At 41.8% G+C, this 27,548-nt stretch overlaps 1 protein-coding gene across 5 annotated transcripts; it reads right to left on the bottom strand.

Annotated features, from left to right (window-relative positions):
* Nucleotides 1–9,872: 9,872 nt before the first annotated feature.
* pudp (pseudouridine 5'-phosphatase) lies at nt 9,873–27,209 on the bottom strand. Of its 5 annotated transcripts, none has more exons than XM_090240457.1 (4): nt 27,118–27,209; nt 25,976–26,203; nt 23,916–24,145; nt 9,873–10,680 (listed from the first exon to the last, which is right to left on the bottom strand). In XM_090240457.1, the coding sequence occupies exons 3-4, from the start codon at nt 24,060–24,062 to the stop codon at nt 10,504–10,506; spliced, it is 324 nt and encodes a 107-aa protein (XP_090096583.1). In that variant the 5' UTR covers nt 24,063–24,145; nt 25,976–26,203; nt 27,118–27,209; the 3' UTR covers nt 9,873–10,503. The 5 variants fall into 5 exon arrangements, with proteins under 5 accessions (XP_090096583.1, XP_021464498.2, XP_090096582.1 ...); XM_021608823.3 differs by lacking the exon at nt 27,118–27,209 and adding an exon at nt 26,821–27,021 and having other exon boundaries at nt 25,985–26,203; XM_090240456.1 differs by lacking the exon at nt 27,118–27,209 and adding an exon at nt 26,821–26,988.
* Between the last annotated feature and the right edge of the window lie 339 nt (nt 27,210–27,548).

The following is a 27,548-nucleotide window of genomic DNA, read 5'->3' on the forward strand; positions in this document are numbered from 1 at the left end:
CTGGATCCACGTTGGATCTAATATCCCTAGCGAATTGATGTTGATCATCTGTTGTCTGCTTGACTTGCAGCAGGGTCTCGTTAGATTTAACAGAGAAAGCATCAAGGTCATGAGTTCCTGTTTTTGTGCCTTGAATTGGACACCGAGTCTAGGTCTACTGTGCGCAATTCTGTAGGATAGACTGTTGCGTAACACCCAGCGCTATTCCTTTTAATTATTTTATATAGTGACAACACATTACATAGCCTAGTGGGCTCATTCCCACTATGATCTGGTAATGTAAATGTAATGAAATAACATGACAAATATATTGTGTTTTCCATGTTACACTTGCAATACAAGGGGCTTGAAGTAGCCTGCTTGAAAAGTCATTGTAACTATTGCAGCCAATTTTTTTATTCTCCTGTTGCCTTAAATGATCCTGGATTACATTTTTGATCAGTTTTTGTGCCACTTTCATTTGTTTCCGGCTGTTTCAAATTCTAATGTTGGCTTCAACTTGGCTTTACATACAAATCCTTTCATTAAAAAAGGAAACTGGTTTTTGGTAACGTTCTCATTATAAAAACAGCGATAGTGAGATTGAAATGGTGAGATGAATACTACTGCTATTCATGACTTTAGCCTACAGAAAAAAACGCCATGCAGGCATCCAATCTATTTAGTCAGGAAGTCCACATTACTCTCACACATTTTAGAATGTAATAATCATTTGAATAAAAGTGGTAGAGGCGTACTTTAAAAAAAACACTTTTTGCATGCTTTTGGGGGTAGAAGGAGGGTTCTGTATTAGGCCCTATATGTACAATTATATACATTTCAATACTGTGTAACAATGAGAATCTTGAAAATTACAATTAAGTGCTTGAAAAAGTCCCCGAAAGTGCTTGAATTTGACTTGCCAAAGGCTGTATAAACTCTGCTTAAAGGGTGTATAGTCCTAGTCCTATGTTGTTGTATTGCTGGAGTAATGGGCCAATTTGCACAAGTACCCAAGTGAAACTACATACAAAATGTTTCAAATGTCACACATTAGCCCCATTGTTTATAAAAAAGACCCATAAGCCCTCTCTTCCCCTCCATACATCTCTCTCTCTCTCTATCTTTCCCTCTTTCCAAATCTAACTGTTTAGTTTCTGGCAGGGTGGGAGTGGGTGGTAGAGGCTCCGGGAGGTTGAGTCCCCTGCGGCGAGAACAAAAGGCCAAGGAAAAATGTCATCCTGGCAGGCCACACCATCAGGGACGGCCGCTAATTTATCCCTGTGATAATTCCGTTTTGTCAGGGTGTACCGCCGAGGAACGAGCTCTAGGCCGAACAGACACAGGGGGATCACAGCCAGGCAGTCCTGTAGCCTTTATACAGCCTTACGTTGTGCCTCAGTGACTATTTCTCGAGAAAATATCACTATGTATCAATTGTACATAACTGCCACTACCTGAGACATTGCTTCTGTTTCTAAAGTTCCACTGTGCACAGCGTCACACTGTACAAAGGGCAGCTTTCTATTTGGAAAGCAATAGAATCTTACTCAAACCTGCCCTGACATTTCAAAACACCTGCATGTACCACATACTAAAAACTATTTCCTCCCCTTAGACCCTGGCCATCAGAGGTCCTGTGGTGCACTCAGTCATCACGTAGCATACTGTAAAAACAGAGAGTATGAACCAATCCCTGGTAGTTTCATTAAAGTAAATATATTCATATTAGGTATTTATACAGACCTATTAACTCAGATTTGGCCTTGACAGAATGTTTATTTGATTGAATACTCTTAGATGTACAGTTGAAGTTGGAAGTTTACATACACTTAGGTTGGAGTCATTAAAACTAGTTTTTCAACCACTCCACAAATTTCTTGTTAACAAACTATAGTTTTGGCAAGTTGGTTAGGTCATCTACTTAATCTAAGTAATTTTTCCAACAATTGTTTACAGACAGATTATTTCACTTAGAATTCACTGTATCACAATTCCAGTGGGTCAGAAGTATACATACACTAAGTTGACTGTGCCTTTAAACAGCTTGGAAAACTCCAGAAAATGATGTCATGGCTTTAGAAGCTTCTGATAGGCTAATTGACATAATTTGAGTCAATTGGAGGTGTACCTGTGGATGTATTTCAAGGCCTACCTTCAAACTCAGTGCCTCTTTTCTTGACATCATGGGAAAATCAAAATAAATCAGCCAAGACCTCAGAAAAAAAAATGTAGACCTCCACATCTGTACAAACAATAGTACGCAAGTATAAACACCATGGGACCATGCAGCCGTCATACCGCTCAAGAAGGAGACACATTCTGTCTCCTAGAGAAGAACGCACTTTGGTGCGAAAAGTGCAAATCAATCCCAGAACAACAGCAAAGGACCTTGTGAAGATGCCGGAGGAAACAGGTACAAAAGTATCTATATCCACAGTAATTTCACATTCTTAAAATAAAGTGGTGATCCTAACTCATCTAAGACGGGGAATTTCAGGACCTTTGGAGTAAGGCCTACTGATTTACCAGTTCATCCCCATTTAACACTGGCTGCTCATTCCGTGTTGGAAAGCAAAGGTTTAGGCATAATGATTTATAGTTTGAGCCAAATAAAAATCAATATGTTCATTTATCGTTATTATTATTTGTATTATTTCTGTCTATATTAAAACATCAAGGCAAACATTTTACTGCTTTAAATGAAATAACTCATCTATACAATTGAACTGATTTAGCATTTTTATCCATAACTATGGGATGAATAGATTTATGTGGAAAGTGGTGCACTCAAACACTGTATATCAAAACATCTTGAATTGTAGCTCGTCAACCCTGTTATGTGACATTATCCGTTCAGAAGATGTCACCTTGGGACATTCATTCAGTCTCGAGACTCTGAGTCACATCAAAACCTCCATCGCCATCTCAACACAAAAGGACGGTGTCCTTTCTATCCTTTGCCTTCCTTTCAGACCGACTGCAATGCAAATAAAAGTAGATAATAAACCAACAGACATGCAGCCAGGACCATCCAGTGCTCCTACAGAAAGTTCCTATACAGCTCTCTGGTTTCAATGTCAAATCCCCTTTCACAGTCACAGACACTCCATTCACACTCCATTCTGTGTCAGTGACACTGACGAGGCTTTGTTTACTCCCAGGGAAGCGAGGGAGACACTTCGTATTCAGACCAAACACATTGGACCGTGTCCCAAATGGCACCCTATTCCCTATCATAGTGCACTACTTTTGACCTGGGGCACTATATAGGGAAACGGTGACAATAGGAATGCACACAATCATGATCTGTGTTTGTCAAACGGTCACGGATGGATTTGTTTGCCGTTGCCTGTACAAATGGTAGTTTGCCATTTGCTGCTGAAATGCATCCTTGAACCGCTGATGTATTGAGCCAACAAACGCAACACAACATTCAAGGGAGTATAGAAAACAGGATTTCTTTCAGCATATTTCAGCTGAATTCTATAGCCTCCTTGACTGTCACGGCCCAGGTTTAACAAAGTATTTCAATCTGTTCAGAATGTGAAACTCAAGTAGTCTACTATGTCTTCATTCCAACATCAATTACATGTTTTGTTCAGTTTCTTCTTTTTAATAAAAGTACATTTGTTCAGAGGTTCAGCGGACTCATTTTGTTCTTTCATAGATACATTCTATTATAAATCTGTTTGGATATTTAATGAAACAAACAGACATTTTAGACAAAAAAATCATCAACTGATAAAACTCATTTGAACCTTAGACAACATCTAAGATCCTCTGGGATTTCAGCACCAGGGACAGCGACTATCTCCCACATCTCTGGTGTGTGTGTGTCTGTTCATTCTGTCCAGCCAGCAGAGTTGTGTTCTGCATGCCCATCAGACAGACAGGCTATGGGGGCATCACTTACTGTCTACCCCAGGTCCCAGGGGAAGGGAGTGCATACAATACCGTTAGCGACCTGATATATTTTCACACTGTACAGCACATATGATCTGTGGTAGAACACTCACACACAATTCAGAACCACTGTATAGCAAGTGTGTGTGTGTGTGAAACCTCTGTGTATGCGTGCACATGTGTAGTCTACATGCATGTGTGTCCGGATACACACACTCCACCAATGTGTGTGTGTGTGTTGATGTTGAGTGGAGCTTACAGTAGGCAAACTGATGCACATCCATAATGCAGTATATCAGGGGTAGGTGGCAGCCCGGTGTTACTGACGTGTTGCACATTCAGATGCCAGAGGCCCTTTTAACGGCGCCCAGAGCACTCTTTACTGCACTGCTTAAACCGCTTAAATGGATTTCAGCCCTAAATGCATATTTATATTTCAGTTGCTTACATTGCTTTTAATGTGGTGTCTTCTTAGAGAGATCTCTGGAGGAGGATATGGAGACGGGGGGGGGGGGGGGGGGTTGTGAGTATTTGATTCTATGCAAAGATAGGGTATCTAGTCCTACCACCAGACAGAGCGCAGACTGTTTGTGGGGCTCCTCGGTGAGACTAGCACTCGTTCGTTACTTTGACACTGTGACGGTTGAAGCCCACTTCAGTGTTTCTGTGTTAGTGTTCCTGAGCTAAGGAGAGAGAGGAGAGGTGCATCGATCATCTGAAGAAGAAATCCTCTGTTAACAATGTGTGTACTTAACTACTGTATAACTCATAAGTAGACGTGTTCCACAACACAGAATGTGATGTGCACATGTTTTTCAATGTCATACATCGGAGATTAACCATTAGTCACATTAATCAGTTGTCACATCTACTCAGTGGTGTAAAAAGTACCCAATAGTCATACTTGAGTAAAAGTAAAGATACGTTAATAGAAAATGACTCAAGTAAAAGTGAAAGTCACCCAGTAAAACACTACATGAGTAAAAGTATTTGGTTGTAAATATACTTAAGCATCAAAAGTAAATGGAATTGCTACAATATACTCAAGTATCAAAAGAAAAAGTATAAATCATTTCAAATTCCTTATATTAAGCAAATCAAATGGCACCGTTGTCTTGTTTTTATATTTATGGATATCCAGAGGCACACTCCAACACTCAGACATCATTTACAAACAAAGCATGTGTTCAGTGAGTCTGCCAGATCAGAGGCAGTAGGGCTGACCAGTGAGTCTGCCAGATCAGAGGCAGTAGGGCTGACCAGTGAGTCCGCCAGATCAGAGGCAGTAGGGCTGACCAGTGAGTCCGCCAGATCAGAGGCAGTAGGGCTGACCAGTGAGTCCGCCAGATCAGAGGCAGTAGGGATGGCCTGGGATGTTCTCCTGAATTGGACCATTTTTCTGTCCTGCTAAGCATTCAAAATGAAATGAGTACTTTGGGGTGTTAGGGGAAAATGTATGGAGTAAAAAGTACATTATTTTATTTAGGAATGTAGTGAAGTAAAAGTTGTTAAATATAGAAATAGTACAGTACAGATACCCCCCAAAAAACAGCTTAAGTAGTACTTTAAAGTATTTTTACCTAAGTACTTTACACCACTGCATCTACTGGACAAGGATTTAATTTGTAACTGACACGAAAATCAGGCCCTTACTCTTGGCTTCAGGGTGGGTGTTTGTTATTTTGTGAACTCTGAAAAGGAGATGTGTTGTTGCCATGTATTATATGATTGAATACATTCATTTAAGATGCAACACGTGGCACATCCTTCAACTCTATCCTCCGACGCAGAGATTTAGAAAACTGTGAGCTGTGATGACTACTCAACTATAATATCTGAAGCTATATGTGTCATCTCATCTTCCTTGGTCTTTGTTTTCAACCCACACGTGAAAATGACTACACATACAGCCTATTTCTATGCCTGCGTCCATAATGACACCCTATTTCTTTGATAGTGCACTACTTGTGACCGGGGATCTGGTCAAAATGTGTGCCTTATACAGGAAACATAAGGTGCCATTTGGGATGCACACTGTCTTATTGTTATGATCTGGTGGAACAATCAAACGAGTGTGATTCAAGTCTAAATAATGAATCACTTCACATGATGAATTAGTCTGTGCAGCATGGTTGAAATTACAAGCATACGACGGTATTAACATTTGATATGATTAGATTGAATGTTGCAGTGTATTTCAAATGAAAAACCAAATGTTCCATGTTTGCTCTCACATCCCAGAAGAGCACAAGGGACTCGGAGGGAGAAACTGGGGAAGGAAGAACATTATACTTCATTTCAAATAGATGAATCAGTCTTTCATTGTTCTATTTGAAACATACATTTCTTGTTTCCTTGCATACACAAACGTGTACGCGACATTGTCGTCTGTAACAAGCTACCTGCTCGTGTAATAACGTATTCTCTCATCATACAACAATGCATAAACCATGAGGTGTAGCCCGATATATTTGCAACTTTGAAAGATTGCTGGGTCTTGTAGAAATTCCCTGTAACGCACAGCGTTGCGATTGACTGCAATGACAACAAGCTTAGTCCAATGATGCTGTGACACACCGCCCCAGACCATGACGGACCCTCCACCTCCAAATCGATCCCGCTCAAGAGTACAGGCCTCGGTGTAACGCTCATTCCTTCGATGATAAACCCGAATCCGACCATCAGCCCTGGTCAGTGAAGAGCACTTTTTGCCAGTCCTGTCTGGTCCAGCGCCCATAGGCGACATTGTTGTTGGTGATTTCTGGTGAGGACATCAGGCCTACACGCCCTCAGTCCAGCCTCTCTCAGCCTATTGCGGACAGTCTGAGCACTGATGGGAGGGATTGTGCGTTCCTGGTGTAACTCGGGCAGTTGTTGCTGCCATCCTGTACCTGTCCCGCAGGTGTTGTTACACATGGTCTGCCACTGCGAGGACGGTCAGCTGTCCGTCAATTTATTGCCCTGGCCACATCTGCCGTCCTCATGCCTCCTTGCAGCATGCCTAAGGCACGTTCACCCAGATGAGCAGGGACTCTGGGCATCTTTCTTTTGGTGTTTTTCAGAGTCAGTGGAAAGGCCTCTTTAGTGTCTTAAGTTTTCATAACTGTGACCTTAATTGCCTACCGTCTGTAAGCTGTTAGTGTCTTAATGACCGTTCCACAGGTGCATGTTAATTAATTGTTTATGAGTAATTGAACAAGCAAGGAAAATTGTTTTTAAACCCTTTACAATGAAGAGCTGTGAAGTTATTTGGAGTTTTACGAATGATCCTTTGAAAGACTGGGTCCTGAAAAAGGGACGTTTCTTTTTTTGCCAAGTTTATATTTTTGGGGTGGATTTGTTCTTTAAGGCTGTAGACTTAGAGTGGGAATATGAAAATGGATCAGTTGCATCCATAGAGAGTTCTTCAATCAGATCTTGGCATTCCTTTGTGCTCCCTTCTTTTGCCGACTCAAGTGCAGCCTGCACTCCGAAGATAGGCATACTGTAGATGCTGTTTTTGCTTAAGAACTGCACACCAAATCTGTTTTTACGTCGTCTTGGGGGTGACCCACCTTGCACACGGTGCAGTTATTTTTTGTTGTTGTTGAGTTTTCTTGCTAGTACGAACAAACAAAGAGGAGTTCTTTATTATTACTATCACAGAATGCTACTTCGATAAACTCTTTTCATTTCCAAAGTAAGCCTCATGACTTGGCACATGGCTTCCTCAACCGCTGAACTGCTCTTTGCATACTAATGGTTTTCTATGTTGTTCCATTCAAACTTGAAACTTTCGGATAAGAAAAATCTTGAGGACCAAGGCCCATAATCACAAAGTCTCAGAGAAGGAATCAGTTCTGCCTTATAGATCATAACAAATAAGAGGGGGAAGCTGATCCTAGATCAGTACTCCTACTCTGATGGACTTTGTGAATATGGGCACCCAAATGTTTACCCTAAACAGTTTGTTGGCCCTTGCTGCTATTAATAACTGAAACCAATGATTTTTATGTGTCATACGTCTAGAGAAAACCCATTGCTATATCCCAAAGCAATAATGCACAAGTCTCTGTGTCTATTTAATCCATTGCTTTCATTTTCTCAGGTGTTTTATCACATTAAAGATGAGTCTACATCCCTGAAGGAAAGACATTAACTGCTTTCTGCTTTTTTAATGAAAGCCACCATATACTGTATATGTCTTGATAATGCACGACAGTGAAGTCCGAATGACAGTGAAAATGTACAAGGACTGTCTGCCGTTATCAGATGAGCTTTCTCATTGAGCTTCAACCAGTGGGCTTGTCAGCCAGTAAGAGGATGAAAACAAAAGAAAAGCTTTATTATAACATTCTAAAATGAGGTCATTCAATACAATGTCTGTTTTTCAAACTTCCCCTGTTGAGTGACACTTGTCTGAGTGCTGATAAAATCCTGTATAGAAAAACAACTGACGTTGAAAATGAATGGGGGTCCACCGTCCCTCTTCTGCCCTCCCCGGCATGATGTGAAGACGGGCCTGAGAAACATGTTAGCTAGCCTCTCTCCCTCCCTCACTTGCTCTCCTCTCTGTTTCAGGTCAGTAGGGAGGGATACAATAATAGTTATTGGCAGTAGATGAAGAGACTGCTAATTTCCTAGGAGAGAGAGGAGCCATTGGGGCCCTTCTAGTCATAAGCAGTCAGGTGGACTAGCATTACAGGTGGAATAGTAAGCTCTGATATCAGTTATTGCAGAGTGCTTTTCCTATGCAGGTAGTGGCTGGATCATCAGGCTAAACTGAGGGTGATTGGTTGCCCAGATGAGAGACGTAGCCAATAGGCTGCTCCTGGGCGGACCAAGTACCTCTGTCTGCTCACCATAGTCATTGACCTTGAGGGGGAGGATGAATGCTAGCAGAAGAGAAGAGAAAAAGCTATTATGTCCCAACAAAAAGGACAATATGCTTTGTGAATAGCAACTGCAATATGTTGAGATGGACTATTCAGTGTATTTTTACAGAAATGCAGTAGAAAATGCATGTTGAATGCCCACTTGGTAACTCCATGTGCATTTTACAACAATACTGGTGAATACTGTATCTGCACTGAGCTACTTCTACCATTTACCACAATAAATGTCTCTGTCGTCACTTATTTGATACAAAGAAAATGCATTTTTAAAAAGCGAAATACAACTCTTTTAGACTGTGGCAAATGGCATTGGTCATTATGAACCATTCATACCCTGATCTCACTACATTTTCCAGACATAATGTTCCAACACCATCACACTTATTGCATAAATACACACCCATACATGCATAATGTACAGACACACACATGCATATACACTGAGTGTACAAAACATTGGGAACACCTTCTTAATATTGAGTTGCACCCCATTGTGCCCTCAGAACAGTCTCAATTTGTCTCCTCCCCTTTAGCTACACTGATTTTAAGTGGATTTAACAAGTGACATCAATAAGGGATCATAGCATTCACCTGGATTCACCTGGTCTGTCTGTCATGGCCCTAATGTTTTGTACACTCAGTGGATATTCACACACACACACACACACACACACACACACACACACACACACACACACACACACACACACACACACACACACACACACACACACACACACACACACACACACACACACACACACACACACACACACACTCTTCAGGGCATGAGGGGCTAAATGACTTGTAAAACGGCTGAGTGATGAGGAGGAGAGGAGGAAAAGCCTCAGAGATTAGCCCAAGTTGAGGATGAAAGGCCAGGGATGCATGGAGGCCGGGAGGGGGAAGACGTATAGTGGATGGAAGGATACTACAGCAGTGAAATCCTATTTCAACAGCCTGAGGGAGGTGGGGGAACAGGGCTCTGCATTAGCTCTCAGAAACTCTACTCCTGTGTTCAGTCGTTTCAGGGGTTTTCTCAGGGAAGAGAGAACATGTGAATTCCAGCAGCACTGCTGAGGCAAACATGAGTGAAGATGAAAGAGCTGAAGATTTCTCTCACCATCTTTATTGGATTACACATCCAAGCTGGGAAAAGTGTCTTTGGCATTTCAATAGGCCCCGCTCAAAGAAGAGTGGCAAATGGTATGACGCAGGGAAAAGAGGGAGAATCGAACAGCTTAAACTGCAGTTGGTTATGAAATCTGTTCAAGGACATTAACTCAGAGACAGATACATCTTTACCTAGAATGACTGTGTTGGACTCTGGTCAAAAGTAGTGCACTATGTAGGGAACAGGGTGCCATTTAGGATGCACACCAAATCACAATAAAAGCCTTTAAACTGATCGGCAGCGAGTTGCTTACAATACCAAACCGGTGTAAAAGGTTCAGACAAAAAAATGACCTCTCATTATGTTGACCTCACATTATGTTCAACCATTATTCTCAGCCGTTCTCATTATTTGGCCAAAGCAAAAATATTAATATTCGACTAACAACAACTTGATCACAGTTCCAAGTAATAATCAAATTCCGAGTCATTGCATAATTTGGATCAGCATTGTGATCGTTGTGATTAGCATCTTTACATTGCTTTGATCAGGCTAAATGGTGAAGATGGAGGGTAAAAAGCAGGGGTGGATTGGAGGTTCTCAGCCCTGAGCAGGAAGCGGAGATGGAGCTCAGTCATAGGCCGGCAGGCCGAACATCTCTGGTTTGAAGTCCTCCATGGTCCTCAGGACCAGTGTGGCCTCCTGAGTAAGGCCTCGGTCCAGATTGTCATCAGGGATCATGACAACCTGCATCCCAGCCGCCAGGCCGGCCTTAACACCCATAGGAGCATCCTCAAACACCAGGCACTGTTGAGAGAGGAAACAAGACAAGCAGGCGCTGGATGTCATACAGTGCTAAATAAAAAGTGAAAGGAGACAATAGGATTTATAAATTCACATGGGGGCATAATGAAGTGAACAATGGTTCATGTAATTCTGCTATACAGTCAATTATGTATTATAAAATACCAGAAGTACCAGAAGTTATCCATTTCTTAAATAGAGGAAGTATGACAAGGTTTATGATGCCTCATTATGCAACCACAACATAAAACAGTCCAGTCTATTGGCACAGCACAATGCACAAAGTCTTGGACTGAGAAGCCTATGTCTATGAACTGCAACTCAGTGTCTGGTGGAGAAAACAGAGCAGAGGAAGGCAGTCACACTGAAGAACTCGTGTTGAGGTGAGGTGACCCACAGTATGCTTCTGACTCTTACCTTTGCGTCACAGCTGCATGAATAGAGGCAGCATACAAATGAGAAGCCAATATGGAAGCAGTGTGGAGAAGAACGGACAAAGAACTGAGTGACAAGAGCTTCCCTTTTATTCATTGGGGACTTCCGACATCCTGCGCATTTGGACCTCAATAGCTACGCTTCCTAGCTTTTCAAACAAAACACCCCTTCCAAAGACGTCTCCCACCACTCTACCTAATTCAAGGTTCAATCAATCCCTATAATTTGAATGAGTGCACAAAAATAATCACAAAATTACACTATTTGCTGCAATGTTCTTCCTTCTACGTGATTTCCCTACAATTTGCCTTTGACTTACCTCACACACTAATGGTGACAGACAATGTAATTGAATTGTACCAGATTGACCTAGCAGCTTCGGAAATGCCCGAAACCACAACTACCAGTCAGTCTCTTCTCTAATTCTCAAATGGAACTAAAATAACCTATTAAAAGGTTCCCAGATGGAACAATAGAAGCCGACTCGAGGTCTCTAGAAGATTTGACTAATTGACTCTTGTAGCCTATGAGAGGGACAATAAGTATGGAAACACAGAGCGGCAAGGCTACCGAGAGGCCCTAGCTAGATAGTTGCTTCCAATCAAGGGGCAATAAAGACTCTGAATTAGGCAATGAGCCTGGAAAATGAACATTTAATCAGTGTTCAATGGCTGCATTGTAATGGACGAGAGGGAAACAGGACTCAAATGCACTGCAGCTCCATGTTAGCTCAGGAGGAAGGCACATAGCCTGAGTGCCAGTCTGTTTGTGCTATCATGCCAACTCCTTGTCACTCATTGTCATGCCAACCATGTTTGGCTTGACAATGAGCAATGAAGTTTGCAAGAGCACAAGCAGATATGTGACCAGGCTACAAGTCACTGCAGCAAAGAGAGACTGGGGTGGTGATTTGCCTTATAAAGGTTCAAGGGTCTTTTCTCCTACTCATTGTTAGGAAGTTTGCTTCAAAAAAATCCATATTTTATTGTTCAACTACCGGCCTGCTATACCATGCATTGGGAAGAGTGAACGGAGAACAGACAGAGAACCCAAAGTCGTTCGCCATGCAGGCCTCCAACAGCCAGCCCCATGGAAGATTAACAACCAGTCCCGAGGCATACACCCAAACACATGCAACATTCATCAGAACCAATTGAATCTGTATTCACAGTGTACCCAAGGCAGTCACTGCCGCAACACAAGAAGAGTGGGAGACTCAGTGTGTGTGTGTGGATACCTCCCAAATGACACCCTATTCCCTACATAGTGCACTGCTTTTGACAAGGCTCTTCTCAAAAGTAATGCATTACGTAGGGAACGGGATGCCATTTGGGACGCACATCAGACTACAGTGGCTGGTGCCAAGACTACTGTGATTAGCCGGCTCAGCAGCACGTCACACACACTCCCTTTACAACGGTGTATTAAGGGGAGATGACAGAACATAGCATAGTGTTGTTATGGAGCAGATCCAGGGCCTGCTTGGCAGCCAGCAGCAGCTATTTCAGCAGAACGGACCAGGACGTTTAGTTGTTTACAGGACTATCACGGGACACTTAAGACAAGGAGAGAAAAGTTTCCCTCAGAGAGAATGGGATTGAATCCTATGGACAGTTATGAGTTTTAATCATGAGTCACATGTATGCTGTGTGATTTAAATCCAAATAACTATATATACAAAAGTATGTGGACAGGATTTGGCTATTTCAGCCACACCTGTTGCTGACAGGTGTATAAAATCGAGCACACAGCCATGCAATCTCTATATACAAACATTGAAGAGCTCAGTGACTTTCAACTTGGCACCGATACAGGATGTCACCTTTCCAAAAAGTCAGTTCGTCAAATTACGCGCCTGCTAGAGCTGTTCTGGTCAACTGTAAGTGCTGTTATTCTGAAGTGGAAACGTCTAGGAGGAACAATGGCTCAGCCGCGAAGTGGTAGGCCACACAAGCTCACAGAACAGGACCACCGAGTACAAAAAAATGGTCTGTCCTCACTCACTACCAAGATCTAAACTGCATCTGGAAAGCAACTTCAGCACAGTAACTGTTTGTCGGGAGCATCATGAAATGGCTTTCCATGGCCGAGCAGCCACACACAAGCCTAAGATCACCATGCTTAATGCCAAGCATCGACTGGAATGGTGTAAAGCCCGGCGCCACTGGACTCGAGCAGTGGAGACGTATTCTCTGGCGTGACGGATTAATCTAGGTTTGGCGGATGCCAGGAGAACGCTACCTGCTAGAATGCATAGTACCAACTGTAACATTTGGTGGAAGAAGAATAAAAGGTATGGGGCTTTCCATGGTTCGGGCTAAGCCCCTTTGTTCCAGTGAAGGGAAATCCTAACGCTACAGCATACAATGACATTTCAGACGATTTTGTGCTTCCAACTTTGTGGAAGGCCCTTTCCTGTGTCAGCATGAAAATGTTCCCATGCAAAGAAAGGTCCATACAGAAATGGTTTGTCAAGATCGGTGTGGAAGAACTTGACCAGCCTTAACAGAGCCCTGACCTCAACCCCATTGAACACCTTTGGGATGAATTGGAACACCGACTGCGAGCCAGGCCTAATCGTCCAACATCAGCAAGTTCCCGCAGCAACGTTCCAACATCTAGTGGAAAGTCTTCCCAGAAGAGTGGAGGCTGTTATAGCGGGCAAAGGAGGGAACCAACTCCATATTAATGCCCATGATTTTGGAATGAGATGTTCGACGAGTAGGTGTCCACATACTTTTGATCACGTAGTGTGTGCTATATGATGGAATCATATGTACTATGTGTTATGTTATTGAATCATATGGCCTCTATGTTATGGTAGACGAGTGCGTAGGCTTGCTGCTAGACAGTAGGCTTATGCTACTGTAAACAGAGACCAGGGTCTGGATCTGACACACAGACTTGACCTGGCAGCATGGTCAGTCCTTGGGGGAATACTCATTAGATGAGACATTTTACCCAGACGGAGAAGCAGAAAACCGTAGGTCACAGTCACCATATGCACTCAACCTACACATGGACCCAATAACCTACACATGGACCCAATAACCTTCTACTCAACCTACACATGGACCAGGGAAATAAAGCTGGGTCTACCAAATCTACACGCAGATGAATGAGGAGAGGAAGGTACAGTGGGGCTCAAAAGTTATTTTACAGAAAACAAATTAACAACAGATTTTCAGCATTCATATAGGAAAGGGCACTCAACATGCTCGGCACTGACACAAATGACTGATGATTGGCTTAAAGAAAATGACAGTAAGAAGATTGTGGGATGTGTTTTGATAGACTATCATTGAAGTCGGAAGTTTACATACACCTTAGCCAAATACATTTGAACTTGGTTTTCACAATTCCTGACATTTAATCCTAGTAAAAATTATGTGTCTCAGGTCAGTTGGTCACTTCATTTGAAGAATATGAAATGTCAGAATAATAGTAGAGAGAATTATTTATTTCAGCTTTTATTTCTTGCATCACGTTCCCAGTGGGTCAGACGTTTCCATACACTCAATTAGTATTTGGTAGCATTATCTATAAATTGTTTAACTTCAAATGTTTCAGGAAGCCTTCCACAAGCTTCCCACAATAAGTTGGGTGAATTTTGGCCCATTCCTCCCGACAGAGCTGGTGTAACTGAGTCAGGTTTGTAAGGCCTCTTTGCTCGCACACACTTTCAGTTCTGCCCACAAATGTTTTATAGGATCGAGGTCAGGGCTTTGTGATGGCCTCTCCGATACCTTGACTTTGTTGTCCTTAAGCCATTTTCCACAACTTTGGAAGTATGCTTGGGGTCATTGTCCTTCTGGAAGACCCATTTGCGACCATGCGTTAACTTCTTAACTGATGTCTTGAGATGTTGCTTCAATATATCCACATCATTTTCCTACCTCATGATGCCATCTATTTTGTGAAGTGCACCAGTCCCACCTGCAGCAAAGCATCCCCACAACATGATGCTGCCACCCCCGTGCTTCACGGTTGGGATGGTGTTCTTCGGCTTGCAAGCCTCCCCATTTATCCTCCAAACACAACGATGGTCTTTATAGCCAAACAGTTCTATTTTTGTTTCATCAGACCAGAGGACATTTCTCCAAAAAGTACAATCTTTGTCCCCATGTGCAGTTGCAAACCGTACTCTGGCTTTTTTATGGCGGGTTTGGAGCAGTGGCTTCTTCCTTGCTGTGCGGCCATTCAGGTTATGTCGATATAGGACTCGATTTACTGTGGATATAGATACGTTTGTACCTGTGTCCTCCAGAATCCTCACAAGGTCCATTGCTGAAGATCTGGGATTGATTTGCACTTTTCGCACCAAAGTACACTCATCTTTAGGAGACAGAACGCATCTCCTTCTTGAGCGGTATGACGGCTGTGTGGTCCCATGGTGTTAATACTTGTTGTACAGATGAACGTGGTACCTTCAGGCGTTTGGAAACTGCTCCCAAGGATGAACCAGATTTGTGGAGGTCTACAATCCTTGTTCTGAGGTCTTGGCTGATTTCTTTCCATGATGTCAAGAAAAGAGGCACTGAGGTTGAAGGTAGGCCTTGAAATACATCCACAGGTAAACCTCCTATTGACTCAAATGATGTCAATTAGCCTATCAGAAGCTTCTAAAGCCATGACATAATTTTCTGGAATTTTTCAAGCTGTTTAAAGGCACAGTTAACTTAGTGTATGTAAACTTCTGACCCACTGGAATTGTGATAGTCAATTATAAGTTAAATAATCTGTTTGTAAACAAATATTGGAAAAATGACTTGTGTCATGCACAAAGTAGATGTCCTAACCGACTTTCCAAAACTATAGTTTGTTAACAAGAAATTTGTGGAGTGGTTGAAAAAAATAGTTTTAACGACTCTAACCTAAGTGTATGTACATTTCTGACTTCAACTGTAAGTGTTAGGCATCCTCTCAATCATGGATAGAGAGTTACTGCGTTTTATTTGATGGGTATTTTATTTTATCGAAGCCTCTCTAATGCAAATTCGGTTGAGTGCAGTGTACCGCAGGGCAGCCGTCTTGGGCCATTGTTTTCTGTTTCTATTATTAACCTTCCACAGAATATACATTGAGTGTACAAAACATTCGTAACATCTTCCTAATATTGAGTTGCACCCCCCCTTTTGCCCTCAGAACAGCCTCAATGCGTTAGGGCATGGACTCTACAAGGTGTCGAAAGCGTTCCACAAGGATGCTGGCCCATGACTCCAATGACCTTTGGGTCGTGGACCATTCTTGACACACATGGGAAAATGTTGAGTGCGGAAAAACCCAGCAGCGTTGCAGTTCTTGACACATCTAAACCGGTGTGCCTGGCACCTACTACCATACCCCATTCAAAAGCACTTCAATATTTTGTCTTGCCTATTCACCCTTTGAATGGCGCACACACAATCCATGTCTCAATTGTCTCAAGGCTTAAAAATCCTTCTTTAACCCGTCTCCTCCCCTTCATCTACACTGCTTGTAGTTGATTTAACAAGTGACATCAATAAGGGATCATAGCTTTCACCTGGATTCACTTGGTCAGTCTGTGTCATGGAAAGAGTAGGTGTTCCTAATGTTTTGTTCACTCAGTGTATGTCGGCTACGACAGTAAAATAAGTGATTGACACCCTTAACATAGAGCTCCAGTCAGTTTTAGAATGGGCATCTAGCAATAGGCTGGTGCTAAATATAAAAATATATATAAAAGCAACGTTTATGAGACAAATCACTCACTCAACCCTAAAGCTCCTCCAGATCTATTATTGAATAACGTGGCGATTAAGCAACTTAAGGAGACTAAACTGCTGGCCGTAACCCTAGATAGCAAGCTACGGTATCATGGTCAAATCATATAGACTCAATAGTGACTCAAATGGGAAGAGGTCTGTCCATGATAAGATGTTGCTCTGCTTTCTTGATATCTCAGTCGACCAGAAAGGTCCTACAGGCCTTTGTCGCACCTGGACTACTGCCCAGTCGTGGGGTCATGTGCGACAAAGAGAGACATAGGTCAATTACAGTCGGTCGAGAACAGAGCAGCACGTTTTGCATTTAGATGTACAAGAATGGTGAATGTCAGTAACATGCATGTCAGTCTCTCCTAGCTCAAAGTGGACTGCTTCACTATCGGTCTTTGTGCGAGATATTGTTGTGTTGAAGGTACTGAACTGTCTGTTCAAGCAGTTGGCACACAGTTCGGACCCTCATCGGTACAACAGGAGACATGCAACCAGGAAGTCTCTTCAGTCTACAGGTCCAAAACAGAGGCTGGGAAAGGCACAGTATTAATAGAGCCATGACTATATGAAACTCTCTGCCACCTCAGGTAACTCAAGAAAGCCATTAAAAAACAGATAAAAAAAAAAAAAAACAGATAGAAGAACACCTTACGGCACAAAAGGGACTGTGAAGAGAGCCATTTTGATATATTTTGTATTGTAATTTACACTGTGTTATGTGTTGAATAATGTAGGTGGGTGGCCTTGCACAAGCCTTGGCTTGTCTGAGCCAGAATGGCTCATGGGACAGGAGACATCTCCTGCTCCTGAAGCGTGAAACAGAGGCAGATTATGTATATTATGTATTTTAGTTGTGTTTTTTTTCCTGTATGGATCCCAATAAATACTACTACTAAATACTCCCTTTACTGTGTCATTTTCTATTTCATCGTGTCATTTTCATGTTCCTGAAATAGCATATTTTGAATGGACTTTTGACACACACCGTTGTTTGACAGTGATCCATTCAACAAATCATTTTCCTTTTTCCTCAGGTGTTAGATCTCAAAGAGGCTCATCCTCTGCTCCAACATATTACTTTACTTGTCGCTTTTGTCAACGCCTGACACGACAAGGCAAACCAACTATGTCAACACCAGAGTGCCTGTGTGTCTTAACTTTCGCAACGGCTTTAAGACGGGGCTTGTCACAATGACACAGCCGTTCGCTAAAATAACAGCGTTTGTACAGTCGCTTTCCCTTCAATATTTAATCAGAGCAGTGTGTACGTTTTGTTTATGTCGGGTAAATAAAAACGATCATTCTGCTTCTCGTTTTGTTCCGACGCCATTCTGGCCTGAGCTTAATGCAATAAGGTCGGTAGTGCAGCGTGTTCATTCATCAAACTGTCCGTCTCAGAGTGATGCATTTTCAAACTTGATAAATGGTACCGTAGCAAGAAAATACTTGAAACTAACACATCACACTAGAGGTCGACCGATTATGAGTTTTCAACGCCGATACCGATTATTGGAGGACCAAAAAAGCAGATACCGATTAACCGGACGATTTTTAAAAATGTATTTGTAATAATGACAATTACAACAATACTGAATGAACACTTATTTTAACTTAATATAATACATCAATAATATCGATTTAGCCTCAAGTAAATAATGAAACATGTTCAATTTGGTTTAAATAATGCAAACAAAGTGTTGGAGAAGAAAGTAAAAGTGCAATATGTGCTATGTAAGAAAGCTAAGGTTTCAGTTCCTTGCTCAGAACATTAGAACATATAAAAGCTGGTGGTTCCTTTTAACATGAGTCTTCAATATTCCCAGGAAATAAGTTTTAGCTTGTAGTTATTATAGGAATTATAGGACTATTTCCCTCTATACCAGTTGTATTTCATTAACCTTTGACTGTTGGATGTTCTTATAGGCACGTTAGTATTGCCAGTGTAACAGTATAGCTTCCGTCCCTCTCCTCGCTCCTCCCTGGGCTCAAACCAGCAACACAACGACAATAGCCACCATCGAAGCAGCGTCACCCATGCAGAGCAAGGGGAACAACTACTAGAAGGCTCAGAGCGAGTGACGTTTGAAACGCTATTAGCGCGCGCTAACTAGCTAGCCATTTCACTTTGGTTACACCAGCCTCATCTCGGGAGTTGATAGGCTTGAAGTCATAAACAGCGCAATGCTTGACGCACAACGAAGAGCTGCTGGCAAAACGCGCAAAAGTGCAGTTTGAATGAATGTTTACGCGCCTGCTTCTGCCTACCACCGCTCAGTCAGATACTTAGATACTTGTATGCTCAGTCAGATTATATGCAACGCAGGACACGCTAGATAATATCTAGTAATATCATCAACCATGTGTAGTTAACTAGTGCTTATGATTGATTAAACTTATCTTATTAAAAACAATGCTAGCTAGCAACTTACCTTGGCTTACTGCATTTGCGTAACAAGCAGTCTCCTTGTGGAGTGCAACGAGAGAGAGGCAGGTCGTTATTGCGTTGGACTAGTTAACTGTAAGGTTGCAAGATTGGATCCCTCGAGTTAACAAGGTGAAAATCTGTTCTGCCCCTGAACAAGGCAGTTAACCCACCATTCCTAGGCCGTCATTGAAAATAAGAATGTGTTCTTAACTGACTTGCCTAGTTAAATAAAGGTATAAAAATAAAATCCCCCAAAACATTTTTTTTTAAATTGGCAAATCGGCTCCCCAAAAAAACGATTTCCGATTGTTATGAAAACTTGAAATCGGCCCTAAATAATCGGCCTTTCCGATTAATCGGTCGACCTCTACATCACACAGTAAGGATTTGTGCGAGTGTGTATATTCGGGCCTGCAACATGGTTTGTTGAGTGAGTGAAGAGACAGTGATAGATAGCCTGCTACATCTTCTAAACCATCTCTAAGCCCAGGGCAGGCTAACTGCAGGATATGCAGGAACGTCTTCCTCATCTGTGTTACGGGGTACTTTGTTATACACAGGAAACAGGAAATGCAGGCCATCATTTAAAAATCTGGAGGTCCTAAATGGCACCCTATTCCCTTTATAGTGCCCGACTTTTGATCAGGGTCCATATGTATCTGTGGTGCACTCAAAGGTTTGCACTATAAAGGGAATAGGGTGTCATTTGGGATACAGACCTGGAGGGCACAGTGTAAATGCATAAAAGGACAATCTATTGGCCTCCAGAGGGCTGCGTTCACAAGGCTAATGAGTGGTTTGGTCAACGCGAGGAAAATCACATGGAGACATTTGTCACTCTAGGCCAGATGGCAGACAGGAGCAGAATAGCTTTCATTTGGTGTCTGCGTGGGGACACGTTTTCATCTTTTACTCAGACAAAGACTAGGTTTAGAATAGTCTCTTCTAACAGCCGCTGTGCTTGCGGAGCGCCCTGAATCTGTTGAGACAGATTATGTTTTGAAAGACTTAGGATACACACAGGCTATGGAACAGGTAGACTTCATAAATAACCGTAGGTAAGGGTCACGTTATCTAGAAATTGCGGAAATAGAAGGTCAAGGTAATGACATACCTATTGATGATTGAGTGAAGTCAATTCTCTCCCGCACCACATTCCACAACTACCCTCCAGATAAGAAAATTATTAACAAACCATGATACTACTGTGGACAAGTCCTTCAGGAAATAGCCTTTAACTTGTCTACCTGCTGTGACTGTGACACTCCCTGGGAGCTTATAAAAATCCCCATTGACCGAGTGTCTGTCCGTAAATCTTACATCTCCATGCCAGTGTTGGCATTTCTTTCCAACAGAATAAAAAGGAGTGATCAATACTGTTAAAGCTCCCCATAAACTCAGACAAACTCGCTGACAATGTATTCTCCCCGTTCCCGATTTGGTGTGGACAGAAAAGGACCCAACAGGCTTCACTAACATGAAGTCTGTGTTCATAAAGCACTTTAACAAATAAAATATATTGTGTCTCTGAAATGAATGGGAGTTCATAGGATTTTAGGCCACTAAAATGCAGCACCAGATTTGGGGAGGGGGGGGGGGGGGACTCGCAGCGAGGCCCTACTGTACCTTCTCCGTCAAAGCACGTGGGACTGCCTGTTCATAAGGAACATCATTAGGGCTGTAGAATAGCACAGCCTTAACTATTCAGATAGATAGATCAAGCCTGTTTTAGTTCCTGACCATTTCAATCCACCAGCACCAAACACACTGGGCACCACAAACGCATCACTGTGATAGCTAAATTGAAGAATAAAAGAAAGATATTGACTATATGGTCGAGAAATAATGAATAATGTGTCAATTTTGGGATTATAGCAGCAGTTACCATTTATTATGTGGTTGGTGCATCTGCACAGCAGAGAGGCCCACTGGGTCCCGATAGTTGAAACGCCCATAAAATACGGGGGTGTAGCCGAAGCGACTGGCTGACCCTAAATCAGCGTTGTGTTGTTGCTGTAGCATCATTATATAGGCTAGCTATAGATCCAAGCTCCAGAGCCAATACTGTCTCTGTACTGACTCTTTACACCCTCTGTGTGAGCCTCTCTGTGACTTAGTCCCAAATGGCACCCTATTCCCTATACAGTGTACTAATTTTGACCAGAGCCCTATGGCCCCAGGTCAAAAGTAGTGTATAGAGAGGGAATATATCATAATTTGGGACGCAAGTGGGTCTTTCTGAAACATCTCGGTGCCTCCCTTTTCAAATAAGGTTTCATGTCCTAATTGTACTGTATTTGGTGCTATAAACCTTTCCGTGGTGTAAGGTAATTCATGATTTAATGGTAGCTGGATTACTTTTCTCCCTGTCTTTCAACGTAAATCCCAGATTGCACCCTATTCCCTACAAAGTGCACTACTTTTGACCAGAGCCGTTTGGGACGCAACCTATGTGAATGCGTTTCATGTTTAATTTTCATGTTTCATTAATCTTAGCTGGTAGGCTGAGCGCACACCTTTAGTAAAAACCTTGTCTCTATCTCCCTCCCTTTCTCCCTCACTCATAGTATGTTTTAGCGCTGGGGAGAAAGTGAAAAATGGAAGAGGTGGAGGACTAATTCCTTGCCTTTGGTCACCATAGAGACAGAGTACTGGGCTGGGCACATTACTTACTTGTGAGAGGGTTTTAAGCAGTCTGCCAGGCGTATTACCTCCAGTGTTGCATAGCATCATCAGAGCCCTCAAAATGCCTCACGTCACTTCATGCCTATATTCCAGGAAATCTCCCTCCCAATAACGCTGATATAAACAGCAACCTTTTAAGCACCAGAACAAAAATGCATCCTGAGAAAATGACTGAAAGTCCACTGTATGATTGAATATGTACCGTTGTAGTGAAAGCTTCAAATAATGCTTACATTTTAGAGGTAAGAAAGGAGAACAACAAAAATACAACTCAAATGTATCACCTACAACTGTCTTCGCTGCAGTTTCTGTAAAATTCCTCACTACAATTAATTAAACTCATTGTAAATTCATCCCTGCTTCCACTAATCTGGGGGTAGGAGAGAAGCTGCGAACACAATGTTAATACACGCTCCCATTTTCTTTTTATTGCATTTTGTCTTTCTCCTGTCTCCTCCTTACAATCCTGAATCGCAATCTGTCCCCTCCCTCCCTACTTCTCTCTCTCTTTCTGTGCTTAGGCAAAACTGTCACGGAGAGAGGAGAGGAGCCAAGGAGTGATGCATCATCATTCATTATTCCACTAAACACTGAACCGATTCCCCTCTCACCCGCAGTTCCATCTCATCAAGAAAAACTAACTGGGGATGTCCTAACTGGGGATGTCCTAACTGGGGATGTCCTAACTGGGGATGTTTGGAAGCCGCCAAGATTTTTCAAAAACAGGCCGACAATTAACGAAGGCTGCTGCAGACCCATTTGCAGAGAAATCTACAGCCCTGCACCTGTTAGGGAGATTCATTTACCTCAAAAAAGGAAAACAACAAATCCAAAGCTATTAACCTCTCTTTTTGGGTTCCTTTTTGGGGGTTTTCCATTTGATAGCTCTGTAAAACTAACTGAATATTTATGTAGTCTTCTAACCCTAATGATTGTAGACATATTTCATAGGTGGGTTTGCTAAAACAGGCATGGAAGGTGATAAACATGGTAGTGGCTACGTCCCAAGCAGCACCCTATTTCCTATATAGTGCACTAGCACTATGGGCTCTGGTCTAATGTAGTGCACTATAAAAGGGAATAGGTTGCCATTCGCAATGTACACAGTGTGATTCCTCTGTGTTGTGGGGATTTTCATGGCTGGTGTTGACAGCACAGACCTGTTACTTACAGCTACCCTTAATAAGCCAAAACATTGGCATTGAAAATGGAAATGAATGAGAGAGTATGAAGTTGGTTATAGGCTTAATCATTTCCCTCGCTTTCTGGATGTGTAAATAAATGAAAGTCCACAGGGTCCTATAAATAAGGCCTACACTTTCGATAGCCTGGTTTGGATCTGCTACAGTCGATCAGTCAGTTGGTCAGTCAGTCAGTGTCTTGCTAATAATTCCTTTGGCGTTTCTTAGGAACGGGTGAAAGCTGGGGCATTGAAGCATGGCAGGACGACATTAGCCTTGGTAACTTTCCTAACCACAGAATTGGTTATGGGGTTAAGAGGTAACCCACTTTCTTGGAGGTATAAATGCAATTCCACAGGTTCCAATAAAAACAATTTAGTTTATCTGCTCAATGATTAGTCTACAAATGAATATACTAAGTAACAAACGGAAAAAAAAACGTCTTAACAACTGAATTGGTGTAAAACTTTTTAGGGGTTGCTCTTTTTCAGCATTATAAGTTGTGCCAGCCCACTGTCCACTACCCTGTCCCTCTTCGTATCATTCATCTGAGCTATGATTGGTAAGAATTGGTGACCTTCGGGCTGCTTTCCCCCTCCAACATTACTAGGTGTGTATGAGAGTATCTTAGCGTGTTTACTGGTCTGTCCCTCTTATCGTGGCTGGTTATTTTATGCTTAGCTTATTTATTCATGAGGCAACAAGAATAGGGTAATAGTCTACTCCACTACCCACTGTAGGCTACTGTCCCTCTCACTCGCCTGTCCCTCTTACCGTGGCCGGAGGTGCAGGAGGAGTGAACCTGCTGGCACACACCAAAAAGGAGTCAGGCTGAGGTTTGCTGTTTTTCACATCGGGATCATCCCCTAGGACGATGTGGCTGAACAGGTCAAAGAAGGCTTTGTGCTGACTGGTCTTCATCTCAAACGTCAGGCCTGCTGAGCTTGTTGCAACAGCGATGGGCACATTGTGTTTACGGAGATGGTGGACGAGATTCTCCACTCCTGATTACACACAGACAAACAGTACCAGTCAAAAGTTTGGATACACCTACTCATTCCAAGGGTTTCTTTATTTTTACTATTTTCTACATTGTATAATAATAGTGGAGACATCAAACATATAAAATAATACATATGGAATCATGTAGTAACCAGAAAAGTGTTAAACAAATCTAAATATATTTTATATTTGAGATTCTTCAAAATAGCCACCCTTTGCCTTGATGAAAGCTTTGAACACTCTTGGCATTCTCTCAACCAGCTTCATGAGATAGTCACATTGAATGCAATTCAATTATCACATGTGCCTTGTTAAAAGTTCATTTGTGGAATTTCTTTCCTTCTTAATGCGGTTGAGCCAATCAGTTGTGTTGTGACAAGGTAGGGGTGGTATAGAGAAGATAGCCTTATCTGGTAAAAGACCAAGTTCATATCATGGCAAGAACAGCTCAAATAAGCAAATATAAACAATAGTCCATCATTACTATAATACATGAAGGTCAGTCTATACGGAATATTTCAAGAACTTTGAACGTTTCTTCAAGTGCAGTCGTAAAAACCATCAAGCGCTATGATGAAACTGGCTCTCATGAGGACCGCCACAGGAAAGGAAGACCCAGAGTTACCTCTGCTGCAGAACGATAAGTTAATTAGAGTTAACTGTACCTCAGAAATTGCAGCCCAAATAAATGCTTCACAGAGTTCAAGTAAGAGACACGTTTCAACATCAACTGTTCAGAGGAGACTGTGTGAATCAGGCCTCCATGGTCGAATGGCTGCAAAGAAACCACTACTACAGTTAAGGACACAAATAAAAAGATGAGACTTGCTCGGGCCAAGAAACACAAGCAATGGACATTAGACCGGTGGAAATCTGTTCTTTGGTCTGAGTCCAAATTTGAAATTTTTGGTTCCAACCGTCATGTCTTTGAGACAGAGAATAGGTGAACAGATCTCTGCATGGGTGGTTCCCACTGTGAAGCATGGAAGAGGAGGTGTGATGGTGCTTTGCAGATGACACTGTCTGTGATTTATTTAGAATTCAAGGCACACTTAAAAGCAGGGCCACCACAACATTCTGCACCGGTATGCCATCCCATCTGGTTTGGGCTTAGTGGGACTATCATTTGTTTTTCAACAGGACAATGACCTAACACACCTCCAGGCTGTGTAAGGGCTATTTGACAAAGAAGGAGAGTGTTGGAGTGCTGCATCAGATGACCTGACCTCCACAATCACCCGACCTCAACACAATTGAGATGGTTTGGGATGAGTCTTAACTATTATTCTACAATGTAGAAAATAGTACAAATTAAAGAAAAACCCTTGAATGAGAAACTTTTGACTGGTACTGTATAGTACACATCATTGGTTTGTCCTACACACAGTAAATACTAACAAATCCAAACAAATTGAGCCCAGTTCAAATCCAGGATCACACTCCCTCTAACTCATGCCCTATTGCAGGGGTACTCAACTTACGCTATGAGGTCTGGACCCTGCTGGTCTTCTATTCTACCTGATAATTAATTGCACACACCTGGTGTCCCTGGTCTAAATTTGTTCCTGATTAGATGGGAACAATTAAAATAATGCAGTGGAACTGGCTTCAAAGGTCCAGAGTTGAGTTTGAGGGCACTAGCACTCTGAATATTGACAGTCTGTAGTGTAGAGTCTTCCTATGTATTCAGGACACACATACACTAATAAAAACATGGGATTACAGTTTGTTTGTCAACAAACTCAGAGACTCATATTTCATCAGTGAGAACCAACTATTTTGTTCATGTTATGGTAACTATACCACACTACAACTGTAACACACACACACACCTTAGCTACCTTGCATCAATTGAGCTGAAGGAAATATCTTCTCCTGTATTTTTCTAGTCTCACTGATAAGTTCCTCTGGTGTCATTGGTAGTTCTAGGGAGTCTCGTATAATGGTAGAAGCCTCCATAGCTTTCTTTCCCATCACAGAAGACTTCACGTCCCAGGTGTATTTCTTTCCAAACCTGTCGCATACTTCCTGGTATGACACCGTGTACAGCCTCTCTGTATCTGCAAGTTCAAAACAGAGCAAAATAAAAGTTAGATAGCTATGTTATCGCCACACGTTTAACTTAAAGCTAAAACCCTTAGTTGCTACATCAAGTTTTGGACTTATGATATATACCCATTGATTCTTGAATATAATGAGCTTAGTTCAACTGTCATACCCCATCAGAACCCAGATTATACGCTTTGTTTACTAGAAGTTTTGTAAAGAACAGAAATGTAAACAAACTGTATAGCTTCAAAAAATGGCTAAATCTATCATTTTGATATCATGGATGGTCAGTCCTTGGAACCTCATATTTCTATGAATTTGAGTGGTTACATTTATCCACACCCATCCCCTCAGTTTTTTACTGAAACAGAGGCTTTTAACTAAGGATTCTAGCTTTAAATCACGACATTCAGAATACTATGCAAGACAGCACATGGAAATGATTAGCGAATGTTATGGTTGTAGAAAGATTCCTTTACAGATAGCTAGCAAACGTTACTGTTAATTTTGCTTCACCATGGTTGACACACATGATGAGCTGTTACTGAATGCTAGGCCTTGTGTCAATTTGTTCCGGCATGTATAATTCCATCGTTTCAAATGCAAATAGAAAGTGTATATTAATAACCTAATAATAATCCATCCATGTCGAAAAGAACATGGGTCACCGGTTTAAAAATCGATTGTGTAGACATAATTACAGTAGCTGCCAACACAACGACAAAATCCAATCTTGAAATCGAAGCACTAGCTAGCTAGCAGGCTAACGTTAGCTATATTTAGTAGGAAGATGGGCAACTGATAACTTGGCACTGAGACTTTGGTAACTATCAAGTAGCAAACTAAATGTATGATTTTATTCATTTCTAGAACGTAGATAAACCTGTTTACATCACACAATATCAAAATAATTTAGTAATCTTACAGTTGAGATTTACGAAAATGATGCAGTCGCAAACAAATGGTGATTCTTTAGTCGGCCAACATTTTGCAACGGCTGATGGGCAAGGTAGTTTTATGCTCAGAACCCACTTCTGCCTATTCACTCAGAATAATTAATCTCATAATATCCCACTTATCTACAGAAATGTAGTAGGCCTAATCTAAATGTGTTTTGCTACATTTAAAACACATGTATGTATTTGTTCATTTTTTAGATAACTTCACATACAAAACATTGTGCTTAAATGTTGATTCAAACAGACAACGCAGTGTTGGACCTAAACCATTGATGTAAACTGTTGAATGTAGGCTTACTTTTCACTTGTCAATACTTATTTGTGGGCAGCATTTAAAATATCAAATATTGGCTATATTTTCATTTAATTCCTGAATTAATTAGCATAGTGTAATAAT

This window comes from Oncorhynchus mykiss, chromosome 7 (assembly GCF_057628025.1).
Source record: "Oncorhynchus mykiss isolate SJ-2025 chromosome 7, ASM5762802v1, whole genome shotgun sequence".
In the NCBI taxonomy this organism is placed as follows: domain Eukaryota; kingdom Metazoa; phylum Chordata; class Actinopteri; order Salmoniformes; family Salmonidae; genus Oncorhynchus; species Oncorhynchus mykiss.